General features: G+C 43.6%; 1 protein-coding gene across 1 annotated transcript in view; it reads left to right on the plus strand.

Annotated features, from left to right (window-relative positions):
- The first annotated feature begins 18,045 nt into the window (after positions 1-18,045).
- Unc79 (unc-79 subunit of NALCN channel complex) overlaps positions 18,046-18,807 on the plus strand; it is a 235,915-nt gene continuing 235,153 nt past the window's right edge. Inside the window, exon 1 of the mRNA XM_085830632.1 lies at positions 18,046-18,171. Within this exon, the coding sequence (XP_085686758.1) occupies positions 18,150-18,171 (22 nt within the window). The 5' untranslated portion in view covers positions 18,046-18,149. The remainder of the gene's footprint in view (positions 18,172-18,807) is intronic.

Consider the following 18,807-nt stretch of genomic DNA (forward strand, 5'->3'; position numbering starts at 1 on the left):
GTCTATAGCTCCAGTTCCAGAGGATCCCATGCCCCCTTCTGACCTCTACAGTCACTAGCCATGCATGGAGTGCACATACATACATGAAGGCAAAATACTCACACACCAAAATAAAATACATAAGTCCAGAAAACATTTTATAAGAAAGAGAAAAGGGTCTCACATGGATAATGCCTTGAGACTCAATGGAATCTTATGGCCTAATACTAAATTCTAGTTTTCTGGTTGGGCATAGTCAGCACTCAGAAGGCAAAGATAGGTAGATGTCTGTGAGTTCAAAATCAGCCTGGTTCTAGGCCAGCCAGGGCTACACAGGGAGATCATGTCTAAAAATGAAATCCATTTATTTAATTATTTTGCAGCTCAGGGGATGGGATCCAGGGCCTCCCATGGGCTTAGCTCTACTCCTCCTTCATTTCACGATCTGAGACTGTATTTTAACAGTCTCTGGTTAATATGCTCCTTGGCTAATACAACACCTAGTTTTGACCAGGTTATATAGGGAGTCAGGTGGAGACAAAGAGATGAACCAGAAAGTGCTAGGTAGGGAGAGTGAACACTGAAGAATAGAAGGAAAGAAAAGAAAAAGAGAGCAAAAGGCCTCACACAAGAGGTATCTAAGCCAAGATTACACAAGCTAATTTAATGGTAAGAATTAGAGTAAACACGACAAGACAGAACACCCCAAGAGCATGTGAATTCACCACAAATAAAATCGTGTGTGTGTGTGTGTGTCTGTGTGTGTGTGGTGTGTTTTTTTTTAAGAAGCTGCCAAAGCCCCTAAAGCAAATATGCTTGTGCTGAAGGTAGGAGTAAACTCATAAAAAGGAACAAATGTTATGAATGAAATGAAGCAGATATGAGATGGGAACAGGTAAATATGAAAGATGTAATTAGGTGTGTGAAAATAAAATATTTACATCATTGAAATGGAAAATTAAATCACCGAGATGCATAATAGATCGGACGCAAAAAGAGCCAGTGACTTCAGAGATAAATGTGGCTCAGTGCTTTTTAATCTAGTGTATGTTAGCTCTGGGTTTGATCTGCAGCCTCAAAAAAGAGAGGAGGTGGGGAGGGGGAAGAAGGAGGAGAAGAAGAAGAGAGGAAAATGACTAAAATGACAAAAGAGGGAAGTTTTAAAATTGTCTTCTTCATCATCATCATCATCATCTCATCATAATCTTCTTCTTATCATTGCCATCATCATTGTTTTTGTTTTTGTTTGTTTTGAAATAGGATCTCATTATGTAGCCCTGGCTGTCCTGGAGTTCACTGTGTAGACCAGGCTGGCCTTGAACTCACAGAGATCTCTGCCTTCTGAGTGCTGGGATTAAAGGCATGTGCTACCATGCCTATGCCTAGCCATGGGTTCTGTTGTTGTTGGTTTTTTTTTTTTTTTTTTTTTTTTTTTTTTTGGTTTTTCAAGACAGGGTTTCTCTGTATAGCCCTGGCTGTCCTGGAACTCACTTTGTAGACCAGGCTGGCCTCGAACTCAGAAATCTGCCTGCCTCTGCCTCCCAAGTGCTGGGATTAAAGGCGTGTGCCACCACCCCGGCTTTGTTGTTGTTTTAAATAAGTCAGAATGAGAGCAAACCTCTCACAAAATATTTCAGAATGCAAAAAAGAAGTATTGAAGAAAAAATATTTTGAGCTAGAATAATTCAACCAACTAAATGCCATCAAAAGAGAGGTGAAAGAGAAACACTCAGACTCAAAGGTCTGAGTTATACAGTCCTACAGCTTTTGTCATTTTTATGTTAGAAAATGCTTAATCACACTTACTTAGTGGGTGTGTTCACCCACACATGTGTGCATGCATGTGGGGGATCAGAGGGTTAATGTGTGTGTGTGTGTGTGTGTGTGTATGTGTGTGTGTTGGTTGTCTCCTTTCTTTGAGTGAGAGATGATGACTCTCAAGTTGTCAGGTTTGGTAGCAGATGACCTTACCCCCAAGGCAGCTCTCCAGCCCCTTATCCCTTTTATAAAGAACTGAAGGGGGAACCTATGGAGGGTTCAGTGGATGAGGGATAATTATGAGGTCAGGGACTGGAAAAGGACCAGATGTGGTTAGTGTTGACCAGATCATCAGTGAGTTTTGTTACAAAGGCAAACCAAAACTCTACCTAACAACACCATACTAGGGATTCACATTCGGTTGAGAAGTCGTTATAAATATTATACTTTGCTAGAAGGAGTCATAGCTGAAAATTTATTTTACAGACCAAAACAACCAGTAAAAGACCAGAAGCAGAATCTAAGCCTTTCAAATTGGCAGAAGGAAAGGGACACCGTGTACAAGTTTTGTATATTAAAAGCACAATTACAGACTAAGAGAGAAAAATGAAGGAATAATACAGACTATGCAAAACAAGAAGGGGAACATAAGCCAAGCATATTCAAAAAGAGAGTCGGCCTGTTACAGAGAGATTATGGGTCTAAATGCAAAGCCTCAATCCTGTTGCTGATTAAAAGAGATAAAACTTAAAACCACACAGATTCCATGAGAATAAAGAGATGCCCAGGATACACAAAGCAAACACTGTTCAAAACCCTGATGCAGAAAGGCTGCCGCAGCACATGAAGGAGAAGTTAGGGCATACTTGTTTGAAAGGAAGAATAAAGATGCAGCCGATTAACAAGAGAGATCACCAGGAAGATGTAACAGTTAGACAGGTTTCCACTTAACAATGTAATCTTTAATTTATAAATATGTTCTTACTTAACTGTAGATAACAAGATGGGCAGAATTATGTGGGGAAATGAATAAAAACCATAATCAATTTGAGACAAGCTGGTAAATATGCCAAAAGTTAGCAGAGGCCTGGGAGAAGCTCAAGGGTTAGGATGTTCTCTGCTGGTTTAGAAGAGCAATCTGGTCCCCAGCTCCAGGGCGTCTGACACCCTCTTCTGGCCTACTCAGGAATCTCTCTCTCTCTCTCTCTCTCTCTCTCTCTCTCTCTCTCTCTCTCTCTCTCTCACACACACACACACACACACACACCTACTCAAAAATAAAACAAATCCTTTAAAAGCTAGAAAAGAGCTAGAAAACTTCTATTTAAAATCAATGGAGCTGGATTGTGTCTTTGCATTAGAGCACAGGCTAGCATTGGTTCAGTTTCTAGGACCACAAAAAACAAACAAACAAACAAACCCAAACCAAAACTGTTATTTACTTATTTATTTGTTTGTTTATTTTATATTTTATTTTATTTTGTTTTTTTCTAGATAAAATCTTTCTGTGTAGTCCTGGCTGTTTGGTATTCACACTGTAGACCAGGCCAGCCTCCAACTCATAAGAGATTCACCTGCTTCTACCAGTCCAGTGCTGGGATTAAAGGCATGCACTGCCATGATCAGCTTCTCTCCCTCTCCCTCTCCCTCTCCCTCTCCCTCTCCCTCTCCCTCTCCCTCTCCCTCTCCCTCTCCCTCTCCCTCTCCCTCTCCCTCTCCCTCTCCCTCTCCCTCTCCCTCTCCCTCTCCCTCTCCCTCTCCCTCTCCCTCTCCCTCTCCCTCTCCCTCTCCCTCTCCCTCTCCCTCTCCCTCTCCCTCTCCCTCTCCCTCTCCCTCTCCCTCTCCCTCTCCCTCTCCCTCTCCCTCTCCCTCTCCACCCTCCCCTCCCCTCTCCGTCTCCCTCTCCCTCTCCCTCTCCCTCTCCCTATTCCCCCTCCCCTCTCCCTCTCCCTCTCCCTCTCCCTCTCCCTCTCCCTCTCCCTCTCCCTCTCCCTCTCCCTATTCCCCCTCCCCTCTCCCTCTCCCTCTTCCCCCTCCCCTCTCCTCTCTCCTCTCTCTCTCTCTCTCATTTCCTAGCAGCAACCCTGAAAAACTGAAGCACACAGTTTGTACTCTGGCCTCAATTTTCTGGTAAATGTAGGAACAGCCAATGAGCTTTGGTGTTTTCTTTTACTCCAAGGGCAGAAGTGACAGCTTCCACTCTGTGGAGAAGGAGCTCAGCTTCTCTGAGTCAGTGTTTAGAACAGTGTTTGCTTTGTGCATCTTTCCATCTCTTTATTTTCACTGAGTCTGTGTGGTTTTATCTCTTTTGATCAGCAACATGGTTGAGGTTTGTTTGCATTTACTCTTCTCTCTCTCTCTCTCTCTCTTTTAAGAGAAAATCAGAGCATTAGTAACAAAGTGATTTGGAAACAAATGAGGGTAATTTTATCTGAGATACATACGCTAAGACAACACTGACAGGTAATATGTAGCTGCATTATGTAAATATGTAGCAGTTATTATGAGTAATTAAGAACTGTCCTGTTGAGCTGGAGACATAGAAAAGGACGAGAGGAGGGAGTGCCTCACTCTTGCTTCCTTCCAACAGCAGTGGAGCTACAACTGCTAAGACAGTGGTTCTCAGCCTGTGGGTGGAGACCCCTCTGAGTTCACACAGCAGATAGTTACAGCATGATTCAGAACAGTAGCAGAGTTACAGTTATGAAGTAGCGATGAAATATTTTTATGGTTAGGGTTGCAGCACTAGGAAGGTTGGAAACCATCGTACTAAGCTGACCTGCTGTTTTTTATTGGTCCAGGACTGAGGGGACAGTAGACATTTAATGCTATATGGAGACAGTTGCAGGCTCATCCTACCCTTAGCCAACAAAAAACAGATAATCCTAATTTAAAGATTAGACAAAGAAAGAAACTAACCCATTCTTTTATGCTCAGACAACTATCATCTTAATGCTGTAGCTGCATGGGAAAATTATTAAGCAGGGGCACGCTGTTCATGACAGGTGCAAAAATTCTGGAAAATAATTATCAAGTCAGTTCAGAAGTATTAAAGAAAGATAGGATCAAGTTTATCCTGGGGATGTGACAGTCCTTTAGAAATCTATTAATATACTATATCTCATTAACAGATGGAAGGCATGATGACTTATTTCACAGATGATTTATTAATTTCAGTACAAGTTGGGGCTGCACCTGTAGACGCAGCTATACAGAAGGCTGAAGCAGGAGGACAGTTTGAGTTCAAATGTTGAAGACTAGTGTGTTCAGTTCAGCAACATCTTTTTTTTTTGGTTTTTCGAGACAGGGTTTCTCTGTGTAGCCCTGGCTGTCCTGGCACTCACTTTGTAGACCAGGCTGGCCTCGAACTCAGAAATCCGCCTGCCTCTGCCTCCCGAGTGCTGGGATTAAAGGCATGTGCCACCACGCCCGGCTTTTCAGTTCAGCAACATCTTAGCTCAAAATGACACTACACAGACATCTGGTTTTCCTTCTCCACAATGGAAGCTGTCCCTCTGCCCTCATAGTAAGAGAAAATGCCAAAGCTCACTGGCTGTTCCTAGATTTACCAGAGAATTGAGGCCAGAGTACAAACTGCATGTTGCAGTTTTTCAGGGTTGTTGCTAGGGAATGCCAGACATTGTCGTGCTTAATAACCACTGCACGAGGAAAACACGCTTCTTCGAAGGCTTTGTGGAAGAAATTTGCTGGTGTAGTGCTTGTCTCTAGGACTTCAGTCGCTGTGGAGCTCCCATAGTCTCTGCCTCCATCTTCACAGGAGCTCCTTTCTGGTGTGTATGCACCTTACAGACTTTCTAATCCATTATGGCTCTAACTTGATTACATCTGAGAAGACTGTGTTTTCAAATGTGGTCGTATGGTGATGTTCTGGGTGAACATGTACTTGGTGGAGTAAGATTCAATAAGTTTTAACACACACACACACACACACACACACACACACACACACACTCACCATCAACAAAGCAATACACAAACTCTGGATGAACAGGTGAGCATAAAAACTCACTCTATCAAATGAATGCATGAAACACTCTAATGATTACCTGTGAACTGCTGCAATGGAGGGCAGACTACCTTGATATGCAAAAATGCTCAGCAGGTGCGGGCTTGGCGAGGCTCACTCCGTTGTGCTTTTACCTCCAGATAAGTGGTTCTTGATCTGTGGGTCAAGACCCCATTTGGGGGTTACATTTCAGATGGTCACCACAACATGAAGCACCGTATCAAAGGGTCGCAACATTAGGAAGGTTGAGAACCAAAGTGGGTTAGAGGGTCTGAGAGATTCTCGTGGTGAGGGGCTAGGCAAAGCGTCCTGCTTCTGGCAGGGGATAAGAAGATCAGGCATCTCAGGATCCATCCAGAGTTGTATATTCTCCAGAATGAAGGCTTTCTAGTCCTCAGGGAGACAGCTTTATTCAAAACTTTGCCCAAGCTTGGGACAAGGAACCAGATAATTGGAGCAAATATCAGACTTTCTGCCTCACATAATGGTTGTGTAGGGGGGGTGGGGTGAGGGCTAAGAAACTCTTCTGTAGGTTACAGTGAAAAGGATCAACTGAAAACAGGGATTTAAGCCTAGGACTATAGACTATTTGTCATACAATACCGAACCACTATGTCAACAGGGCCCCAGTATATTAACTGGATTGTAAGTAAGAGAGGCAAGTCAGTCTATTTAAGGACTTTATAGGAAAATTTAGATAGCGGGGGGGGGGGGGGACCACAAAGAATGACAGTATAGGAAACTGAAACTTGACTCTACAGCTCCAGTTAACAGTAAACACTGCCTAACTCCTAGGTAAACATAAACCCTCAAGCTGAATGCTCTTGACTTCAGCTCCCGTTACCCAATATATTTGGTCGGGCACTCACCAAAAAGTTACAAGGCATGTATAGTAGTCTTACTCCCCGAGGCAATTAGCACAAAGTTTCTTTCATTTGGTTCATGGTCTGGAGTTTCCTGTTCAAGATTGAGCATCCTGTTGATTTGGGCCTCTGGTGAGGGTCCTGGATAGCAACGGAAGGGAGCGCTTGCCAGGGTAAATTGTTTACTCATGGGCCATGAAACAGAGAGACCACAAAACTAGACTCCATACTCTCAGTGACCTAAGCTCCACCCATATGGTCCTCCTTCTAAAGGTCAATGACATGTCCCAGGAGATGCCCCCCCCCCCCGGGTGGGGGGAATGAAGACAGTGCCCAGATCTCCAGAGAACACTGTTCGCATTTAAAGCAGGTCAGCATGCTGAGAGGAAAGAAATCACACAAGCTGAAAGGCAAAGCAAGCATAGGAAAGCAAACACAGATCCAGCAGCTTAGGGTGACGAGATTGAACAATGATTTGATTTAAAATGAGTATGATTGTTGTGCTAAGGGATCTGCTAGAAGAGTGGACAACAGGAAGAACAAATGGGACAAATGGGTGACATGAGCAGAGCAGGAAGCTCCATCTAAAAAGAAATCCTAGAAAAAGAAAGCCCATCATGGTAGAAATGAACAATGTCTTACTGAGTCATCTCTAGAATTCTACAACACAGACCAAAGCTTTAAACTGTGGATTTTGGTTAATGCATTCTCACCATTGGTTCAATTGCAACAAATGCAGTATATTAGCCATAAAGTCTTTCTGTGTGGATTCATGTCTGAGTGTGTGCATGTGTGCCTATCTGTGCATGAGTGTGCTTGTGGGTCTGCGTGTGTGCATATCTGTGCATGAGTGTGAGCGTGTGTATGTGTGTACATGGAATATGTGGTAATGTGTGTGTAGAGGACATGAAGAGTGTATATGGGGACTCTCCAGTTTATCTGCTTAGTAAGTTCTTTATTAAAAATAACTTTCCATCATTAAAAGTCCTTAGCTAAGTATAAGAAACATCTCAGCACACTATAAAAAAAGTCCTTAAAACCCAGCAAATGTAGTGATGAATCTTGGAAGAATAGCTCCTAAAATTTGGAGTAGGGAAAAGATATCATAGTACATTTATTCGGTTTTATTCTGAAGTTTCTGTCTAATGTAATGAGATTAAGTGACGAACATAATAAGGAAGAGTGAAGTAGATTTTCTCATTATTCATTGATGCCAAGTTTGTCGATGTGGGATATTTCAGAAAAATGTAACAGGTATTAGAACTTGTAAGAACGGTTGTCAGTCTATGGTTAAAAATAAAAGAATGCTCTATATTCCAACAAAAATTAATTAAAGAGCCAGATGTAGTGGCATAAGTCTGTGATCCCAAGACTCAGGAAGTTGAGGCAGGAGGATTGCCTGCATTCAAGGCCAACTTAGACGTAGAGAGTTTTAGGTACCTTGGGTTACATAGTGAGACCCATCTCAAATAAATCAAAATATAAAATTAGAAAATGAGGTTTGAGGCATCATTGCATTCAAAATGTAAATAAAATGATAAGCTGCTTAGTAAGTAACCTTACAAATGATCTGTAATGGAAAAAAAAAATCTACAACAGATGATGAAAAAGTTAGGTATAGAGAAAGAAATCATATTCAAAGCTGGTAACGCTCAAGAATCAACTATCTCTAAGTTACTTTATTATAAACTGAACTAAATATCAGTAAAACTTTCAAGTTTTCCCATGTAATTTTTTAAGATCATTGTAAGGTCAACCTGCCCTGTAAATATTAATTATAAAGCTGGTTATTAAGACTCTATGGTACTGGGCCTGGCTGTATGGGTCTGCAGTCCATGTTCTTGGGGAGCTGGAGCAGGATCATTATATGTTAAAGGCCAGTCTAGATAACTTAATGAGACCCCATCTTAGGTCTTCATATTTGCATGCCATGTGATTTACGGATTGACGTTCCCAACCCCCTCATATGAATTTTTAAGACTGTTTTTGAGTAGTAGTTTTTTTTTCTTAGTGGATTTTTTTAATTCAAATTTTTTCATAAAATATATTTTGGCTGTTTTTTCACTTCCTCAGTTCTTCTCAGACCCTCCCCAACTCACTACCCGCCCAACGTTATGTTCTTTTTCTCAGGGGTGGGGTGGGGAAGCAACTTCTCCCCTAAAGCCCAAGAAACCAAACCAAACCAACCAAACAAAAAAACAAAATCAAGAAACACAAAGCTCCCCACAAAACTGAAAGACCAAAACAGGCAGAAGAACAATTAAAAAAAAATAAAAAATAAAAATAAAATAAGCTCAAACGAAGCAACATGAAATAAAAATCCACAAAAATACCACTGAGTTTGATTTTTGTTGGCCAACTATTCTTGGGCATGGAGCCTGCCCTGAAGTGTGGTTAGGGCAGTAACACTCCATTAGAGAAAACTAATTTTCCCTTTACCAGTGGTTATCAATTGCAAATACCTTCTCGGTTAGAGACTGGACCCCGTGCCCACTTCCTCCTCATGGGACTCTGTCTGGATTGACCCTGTGCAGGCTCTGTGCATACTGTCACAGTCTCTTGTGAGTCTATGCATCAGTCCTGTCGTGTCTAGAGGACACTTTCCTTAGAGTCGTCCTCCACCTCTGGATCATTCTTTCCCTTCTTCCACATAGACCCCTGAGCCTTAAGGGAAGGGGTTGATAAAGACATTTAATTTACGGTTGAATGTTCCTAAATCACTCATTCTCTGCACAGTGTCCAGCTGTAGGTCTCTGTGTTAGTTCCCATTCACTGCAAGAAACTTCTCTGAAAAGGGCTGAGTGAAGCACTGATCTCTGGTTATAGCAGTGTTGTCATTAGGAGTCATTTTATTGTCATGTTCCTTTAGCAGAACAAACTAGTATTAGGTTTTCCTCTAGGCCCATGACACAACAAGTCTCAGGTTCTTGGCCATTGGAGCAGGTATGGATTCTGTCTCATGGAGGGGGCCTTAAAGCCACTCAGGAACTGGTTGGTTGCGACCACTGTGCCACTATTGCGCCTGCATATCCTGCAGGCAGGTCACTGCTGAAGGTTTCAGAGTTTCTATCTGGGTGATAGTAATGATTTCATTTCTTCTTTGCTTCTATGCAGAGTATGTTCCAGTACCATGGTGGTGAAGCCACTAGCCTGGCACTATCTTGAATCTAGGTTTTAAATTCATAGAAAAACAAACAAAAAAGAAATGGGATGTAAAGAAATTCCTATAAGTCCCCTGTCCCTATAAAGCTGTACCTTAAACAAAGTATATTTAATGAAAATCAAGCCTGGACACATTGAATGCAAATGGAAGAAAACCAAAATGACAGTAAATGATCTTGAAGGCACACAGGGAAAACTGACGAATCCAGTTAGAAATGGCGGAGCCTAGAAGGCAGAGGTGACCACAACAAATTGCCTTGGTTCTCCTCTGCCTAAAAATATGTTTGTCTCTTTATTCTCAAGGTTTGCTGCTGTTGTTTGGCTGCTGACTTTCTGTTGTTGTGTGTTAAGTCTTGCTATACATACCGGGCTGATATAGAACTTGGTATCTTCCTGCCTGTGCCCCCGTGCCCAGGGCATGACTTTTTATTTCCCATATGGTTACTTCTCTGACATTTTCATTACTTCCTTTTTATCAGTCTAGACCTGCTGGTGACAACTTTTGCTGTTGTGTCACAGGCCTGTAGGCTGTGTGCACTTTGTTCTAATTGATCCCCTTTCAGTGCTTCGGATTGGATAATTTTTATTGAAACCTCTTTAAACTTATGTATTTTATCTGTATTCTGCATTTTATCATGAATCTTTGAAATTTTACAATCTCAAATGTTGTATTGATTTTTTTGCATTTATTTAGTGTGTGTGTGTGTGTGTGTGTGTGTGTGTGTGCAGGATGTGCCATGTGATCAGAATGTGCCGTGTGGGGATGGTTTCACTCCTTTCTACCATTTGGGTCCTGGACTTTGCACTCAGGTTGTCAGGCTTGGAAGCAAGCACTTTAACCCTCAGAGCTAACTCACTGGCCCCTCAAATATTGTATTTTTAAGTTCTGAAGTTTCTAGCTTAAATGTAGTTTTTATTTCTCTGCTGACATGTCTGTTTGTACAGTCATCATATTTACTTCACCATGCAGAATTAGATACTTTAAAACTCTTGTCTGCTGAGTGTGATATCTGAGATAGGTTCTTTCTCTATAGGCCAGGCTGACATCAAATTCATTGTAGTAGCCGAAGCAGGTCTTAAATTAATAATCTTCCTGCTATAGTCTCTTAACTCTGAGATTACAAGTATGTACCCCATATCCATCTGTCTGTCTGTCTCATTCTCCTCTCTCTTTGGGCCTCTCTTGACTATAGCAGGCTGCTGCTGCTGCGGCTTGTCTGGACACCTGGGGACTTCCCCGCCTCCCTTCCCTTCTGGTGTCCCCAGGTCCCCTGCAGGCCCCCGAGGGATGGAGCAGGGCCCCTGCTTGGACACAGAACACACCAAGAAGGGCTTCAGTCTTCAGAAACTAGAGAGGGGATGCTTGACTCCATGCATTGAGCCTCTCTTACACATTGGTACAAGGTCGCTTAGGCCCCTCTCTCTTTCCCTACTTTCTCTTTTTCCTTCTTTTTTCCTTCATTTCTTCCTTCTTTCCTTCTTCCTTCCTTCTGTTCATTTCTTCTTCCTTCCTTCCTTCCTTCCTTCCTTCCTTCCTTCCTTCCTTCCTTCCTTCCTTTATTTCTTCCTTCCTTCCTTCCTTTCTTTCTTTCTTTCTTTCTTTCTTTCTTTCTTTCTTTCTTTCTTTCCTCTCCTCTTTTCTTTTTACCATTTTTTCTTTTTTCCCTTAATAGGCTCTTGCTATTCTGTCCATCCCAAGCATGGTGACGCAGACCATTCCGTGTTCTACATCAGCCTGGGCTACATAGGAAGACTGAAATCAAGATTCTTCCCCCCCTCCCCAAACCCACCAACTTCTGGGCTCAAGTGATCCTACTGCCTCAGCTTTGGAACTATAGGTGTGAACTAAACCCTGGGCATCCTGTTTCTTTTTATGTCAAATGAATTTGAATTTTATCCCAGATACTGTGATTCTTGTATTGTGGAGAGTCCGTGTTCTGTTATATTCTGACTACAGATTCGACTCCCCTCTCCCAAATACTACCAGGGTCCACCCTTCTTCTCTTCCACCCAAATCCACATCCTTTCTTCTCTTACTAGAAAACAAACAGGCATGTAAAAAAATAATATAATTAAAATAAAAGTTGGGCAAACAAAGAATCTGAAGAAAGAGTCAAAGAAAAGGGAGAGTTGACTTTAAAAAGTATTTGTTTAACGAGTTAAATCAAAACTAATTCTTGAAGGGGGCAGCAGACATATCTGCTTAGCTCTTTCACCCCTAGTTTGGTAGTTGTGGATTGCATGTAGCCCTGCATGTATGTGGTTCAGAAATCAGGCAGAGATTTGGGAAGAGATAATTTGTCCATCCTTTGCTTTGGTTCCTTCTGATATCTCTCCCCTCACTGTCCACCAGCTGTGGTTCTTTTAAACTACGTGGCTTGCTATTTCTGGTAAGAAATGCTTTGAGCATGCTTCATGCTTGAAGTCCTCAGGATCCCGCAGCCCCAGCAACGGAAACTCATCTGGAGTCATTTCTCTCTTCCAAGTGTTGATGCCTCTTGAGAATCTCTCCAATACTTTCAGAGAGTGTTTTGGTCTTTTATCCAGGGTTTATAATTATTGTCTGTGGGAAGATAGGTCTGACAGAGTCACTTATTTGTCCATAATGGAAATGGAACCTGGAAGGAGTCGAAATTGGTACAATCTCTTCAGCGAGGGACTTGCAATAGCTAGCGAAAATTGAACTTACCCTTGAAGACTATTTATTCTCTGTGTACATAAGGACATATGTCATGATGGTCACCGAACTTGGTTAATTGCAAAAGAAAAATGTTGCAAATCACCTAAAATTCCAACAACAAAATCATGAGTAAGTTAATTGTGGGACATTTCTATAAATGAATAAACAGGCTGCAGGAGAGGCTTAGTGGGTGAAATATTTGCATGCATGTGATAAGAATCTGATGTAGAATTGTCAGAACTTGGCAGGTAGTGGTGGTGAAACCTTTAATCAGTACTTGGAAGGCAGAGGCAGGCCAATCTCTGAGATTGAGGCCAGCTTGGTCTACAGAACAAGTTTCTGGACAGTTAAGGGGTACCTAGAGAAGATCTTGAAAAACCAAACCAAACCAAACCAAACCAAACCAAACCAAACCAAACCAAACCAAACCAAATAAAACAACAACAGTTAGAATAGCCAGAACTCATGTAGAGCTGGGTGTGGTAGCATGCCTGTTGTCCTGTGGTGAGATGTGAGTCAGGAAGCAGGGCAGAGAATCCCTGCAAACTCGTTAGCCAGATGGCTTGACATAAGCAGATCTGAACAACGAGAGAACTTACCTCAAATAAGGTAGAAGGAGAGGACAGACACTCTGACCACCCCTCACTGTGTGCATCCGTGTCACACACATAAAAAGAATGAATAAGCTAGTGCTTAATTGACATGATTAACTAAAAGTGCCATGGTAAACAGAAAGTTTTATAAATATATCTATATGTATACATGCATATGAGTAAATCACACACACACACACACACACACACACACATATATATATATTTGTACTTTGATACTTGTATAAGCTTAAAATATGGGAACTAGACTCTATGAATGTAGCTCATTTGGCAGAGTGTTTGTCTGATCTGCATGAAGCCCTAGGCTTGATTCCCAGCACTACAAAAACCAAGTATGGTAGTGCATGCTTAAAATCCTGACATTCAGGAGGCAGACGCTGGGGTCTCAGATGTTCAAGGTCATTCGTGGATGAGTTAGAATCTATGAGTTAGAATCCAAGCTGAGATGCATGTGACTACCTGAAAAAACAAAACCTGCCTATCTATCATCTACCTACATACCTACTTATCTCCATATCTACCTATCTATGAGGTAGGGCTGAGGACATAGCTCCGTAGTAGAGTGCTTGCCTGGAATGTGTGTATAGACACAAGAATAAAAGAATATACATTTCAAAAATTAAAAAAACCCAATTGTATGTGTATGGGTGTTTTGCCTGTGAGTATGTCTGTGTATCACATGCACAGAGCGCCTGTAGATGCCAGAAGGTTTTGGGTTCTGGAGCTGGAGTTACATGTGGTTGTGAGAAGAGCAGAAAGTGCTTTTAACCACTAAGCCATCTCTCCAGCCCCCAAACATAGATTTTTGTGGATCTAGATACAGAAGAATTTAAAAGAAAGATGATATTCTAATTGTGTATGTGGAGAGGGCAGTTGTGCATGTGTATGCAGGTACCCATTAAGGTCTAGGACATGAGATTCCTTTAGAGCAATAGATGGTTGTGAGCCACCTGATTAGGTTCTGGGAACCAGACTTGGGTCCTCTGGAATGGCAGTACAAACTCTTAACTGCTGATAAATCTCTTCAGCCCTGTGATAATTTTTATAAGGGATTCTACTATCCATAAAACATTTTATTTTATTTCTAGAACATAAATACTGGGTAGAGTATGACAAAGTATTAAGATCTGATGTGGACTAGGTAATAATATTAGTTATCCTGCTATTGGTTGCCATTTTTCATTTTAGGAGAAAGAGTTTATGGCTCCAGAGGGTTAGAGTCTATAATGGTGAAGCAAAGACATGGTGCCAGAACAGGAAGCTGGGGGTTCACATCTTGAACAACAACAGGAAGTAGAGAGAGCAAACCTCAGGTGGTGTGTGGCTTCGAAACCTCAAAGCCTGCCTCTAATAACATGCTTCATGTAGCAGGGCCATACCTCCTAGACCTATCTAAACAATACCATTGACTTGGGCCCAAGTAGGCAACTGTTGAGCACTATAAGGGAATCTCATTCAAACCACCCTGTTGGGCAAGCTGGGGCTAGAACTCATGGTTTTTAGCATGTTTGACAAATACTCCACCACTTAGTTATAACCCCCACCATTTGAGTTCTCTCTCTTTTTTAAAAAATAGAACTTTAGTTTTTAAAAAGATTTATTTAGGAGTACACTGTAGCTGTCTTCAGAAACACCACAAGAGGGCATCAGATCCCATTACAGATGGTTGTGAGCCACCATGTGGTTGCTGGGAATTGAACTCAGGACCTCTGGAAAAGCAGTCAGTGCTCTTAACCACTGAGCCATCTCTCCAGCCCCATTTGAGTTCTTAAATTGACTTATTTCCTTTATCTTACAGTTCCCTTTCCTAAATTAATATTTCTAAAAAAGGCATAATCTTTTATTGATGATTGAATTATTTGCTTAATGAAACCATTACTATGTGTATGTGTGCGCGCGTGTGCGTGTGCGTGTGTGTGTGTGTGTGTATGTTAGAAGGCCAAACTCCAGACCCCACATGTGTTGGAGAAAAATTTTTCTACTGAGCTATACACTCAATCCTCCCTTTCATATTTCTATGTTTGAGGCATTTACTAACAGTAGAAGGAAAACATTTGGAGAAAGATTTGAAGAACATTATATCACAGAAGTCAAATGAAGAGGGAGTTTTCTTTTCCTTTAAGATTTATTTATTTATTTTTATTATTTATATGAGTACACTGTAGCTGTCTTCAGACACAACAGAAGAAGGCTTTGGATCCCATTATTGTGAGCCACCATGTGGTTGCTGGGAATTGAACTCAAAACCTTAGGAGCAGCAGTCAGTGCTCTTAACTGCTGAGTCATCTCTCCAGCCATGAAAAGGGAGTTTTAGAAAGAAATAAGGAGATACTTTGAATGCTGGCCCCAAGAGACAAAATAACTGTCATGGGTAGCAGAGAATTATCAAAGACTCCTGCAAGTATCTATTGTGGCCAGGAGTGGACCTCAGGTAGGCACAATAATGCAGCTAGAAGGTAGTGATGTGCACTGCTAATGCAGTAGGATGGTTAGTCCAGATCTTCCAATTTCTGCAATGGACAAAAAAGTAGTAAGAAAGGCTAAGGGCAGGGGGAAAAGGAAGGGGAGAAGATGAAGATAAGGAAGGTCACATCTCCCCAGAGGAGTAAGTCGGAGCTTGTGCTGGTATGGAGAAACTGGGTGTGGAGACTGTCCGGGCTGGTGAATTAGCCCTCACAAGTCCGAAGCCTGAAGCAGTGAGAGCCAAGGCTGAGGAATAGTGTCAATGGTGTGTATGATTAGGGACTTTGAAGGGGCCAAGAAGAGAACTGATCCGAATATACTGGAGGCCTGTGAGCATTCTGAGCAGCACTGCCAACAACAACTGCTGTTTGAGTGTGCTTGGAAGCTCTGGACTCTCATGAGTATACTCATGTAATCTTGACAACAACTTTTGATAGGACTATCACCATACTGTTTTTTGTTTTGTTTTGATGAGAAAAATCAAAGCATAAGAAAGTGAAAGAGCACAAAAGGCAGGTGTGAAACCCAGATCGGGATTCTCCCGGGGTGCGCATGACCTCAGCAGCAGCTGGTTCTCAATGTGGAGACAGATGTTCAGTGACAAACAGCAGCAACATCAGGCAGGGGGTGAGGGAATAATTTCCAAGGCGTATTTCTTCTTTTGTTCTGTGTTTGTCCAAGCTACTTTTTTTTTCCTTTCAAATTTCAATTACTGTTTTCTTTATTAATGCCTCCAGCTTCCCAGAAATTTTGGAATAAATCCTTGAGCTTTCCTCTAATCACACGAAACGTTTGTCATTTTCTCAGAAATGTTCATTATATTCATATTTTGTTCAGAACCACTTCCATGTATTTTGATTTTATTTACTCAAGACGAACTGTTCGCCGTCGTTCTTCAAAGAATCATTTGTCTTTGCCTGAGACGGGGCTGTGGTCTGGGGAGTAAGCAGTGGTAGAGCGCGATGGTCTCTGGGCAGGTACCTCAAGCTACCTACCAAGATTGCAGTCAGAGGGACATCCCCAGGAGCCAAATCTCTTCCCCTTGTTTGCAGTCAAACAGCTCCGCAGGACTTGCACCACGGACAGCTCCCTAGACGTCTGTTTTCCAGGCCACTTGGAATACCTTGATAATTGTTCCCAGTGTTTGTTTTTAATAGTCAAAGATCTGGATAATTAGTACTTTTCTCAGGGAACTTACTAGTATTTCCTTAACCTACATATCATTCTTCCTGAGATGGAAGAACATTGATTTTCTTCATATTAAAAATCGCTCAGCAACTTACAGTTCCTATTGCTTTTGCTAAACCAGTTTGCTATGCTTGTTGTTCCCCCACCCCCGCACCCCGCCCAGTTTTCCAAATGAACGATTTGAGTGAAGACTGGTTCTAATGACTGGCAGTTAGTCTTTCTGTTTCCGTTGTATTATTCCACTGCCCATTGATTCCGGGTGGCAGGATTTTATTGTTCCCATTTTACAGATGGTGAAGAACCACAGGCTTAACGGGTAGCAAGCAATGGAACAGGGTCTGGGATCTGGTTCTCCTAAACCCAGGCTTCCAGTGCTTTTCTACTTTGAGGTGGACTCTCCAGGAGTCTTCCTGTTAATATGCATGTTGCCCTTTTGATCGCTTCCCTTTTCCATTGGTTTCTGCTTCCCAGCAGAGAGAGGGGCTTCTTCCAGGCGCCCAGGCTGGACTGCTTGCGAGGAGCACACCTGGGTTCTTTCTGTCTCCAGTTTCTCCTCTTTCTTTTCTGTGGACCTTCCACCTTTACCATCTATGGAAATCTCCTCCTTTCCCTAGCTCCAACCCACACCCCCTCAAGTCTTCTCACAGCCCCCTGGCAGTGGGACCTCCCATCGCTGCTCAGCAGCAGGAGAGCCCATCCGCCAGGGGAGGCAGAGGGCACGGAGCGCAGCACGCCGGGAAGCCATGCAGAGGGTTACTTCTCCATTTCCTTCCTCGCAGTCCTCTGGAGCACTGTCGTCGCCCTCCGGCCCGGCTGTGTGCAGCCCGCCCCGGATCCGCCTCCCTGCCCTTCCTCCCGGAGGCTGAGACGCGCGTGGGACGCACCTGTGCTCCTCTCCGGTCACCGCGTCGAGGCGCCGGGGGCTGCTTCGCTCGCAGGATCTACGGGCCTGGAGAACGCCAATGGGGAGATCCAAATGGTCGGGGACTCCGGCACTTTAAGAGGCTTTTCTCTGGGAAACACCCGGCCCCTCCGTGCGCCTTATGAATGGAAATACTCCTCCCCCGGTCGAGCCCATTTTCCCATTTCACCAGGAGCCGCAGCTCGCTCTCTCCTTTCGGTCTCCCCGCCCACATCCACGCGGGCAGCTCCAGGAGGGGACGGACAGGAAGCCTTTGGCCGCCCATTAAATCCCACCCATTTCTCCGGGGGCGATTTCCTAACCTTCCGGGACCGAATTCTGCAATTTGATGTGCGTTTTGTCCGAATGGTAGCGACACGGGCCTAAGGGAGGGGGAAAGCGAGGGGGTGGGGGGTGGGGGGTATGCGCTCTTTTCCTCGCAACATCGCTGGCGGAGCGAGGGAGCTCACACGACACAGATTTTGGGGCAAAGCCTTTCCATCTGGACAGCACCATGTCCACCAAAGCGGAGCAGTGTAAGTAGCAGCCGGCCCGGCGTTCGGCCCGGCCTCCGGCTGGGAGCTATCGCAGCTGCGGCGTTTGCGGCTGCTGGGAGACCTTGGCATTGTGCTGGTGCGGGGGTGGGGGCTGAGGTTGGGGCGGGTGGCGGGTGGGGGGTGGAAGGAGGTGGGGGAGGGTGGACGGCGGAGGCAGCGCGGCGCTGTCCCCGGTGCTGAAAAATAATGCAGTCTACTGGGGCTAGCAGTGGGGTTCTCCAGACCGAAGACCCCGCGAGACGAAATTAAAATGGGGTCAATCTCGGGAAAAAGAGGCCTCGTATCTTTCAGATAAACATTTCGGTATCTCTTGTTGGAGTGGGGGAAGGGGGGCAGCGGCAAATCAGGGGCGGGGAACTGTCAGTTGCAACCAAAGCCTGCCTGGCCTTCTGAGCATGCCCAGTTCCTGGTGCTGGAGCCATCGGGGAGTTTGAGTCTGCAGTTTCCACTTCGGGTGGAAGAGGCAAGAAGGGAGAGAGGGGGGAGGGAACAGAGAGCAGGCTGAATTCTGCATTCAGTATAAAGAAAATTAACTCGTGCATAGCAACACTGCTCCCCTGGAGCAGCTAACCTCCACTGTGTGGGGGCTTACAAGACAGTGAAAGGGGCACTGGG

The sequence above is a fragment of the Mus caroli genome, unplaced genomic scaffold (genome assembly GCF_978045245.1).
Source record: "Mus caroli unplaced genomic scaffold, Mus_caroli_1 scaffold_14, whole genome shotgun sequence".
In the NCBI taxonomy this organism is placed as follows: Eukaryota; Metazoa; Chordata; class Mammalia; order Rodentia; family Muridae; genus Mus; species Mus caroli.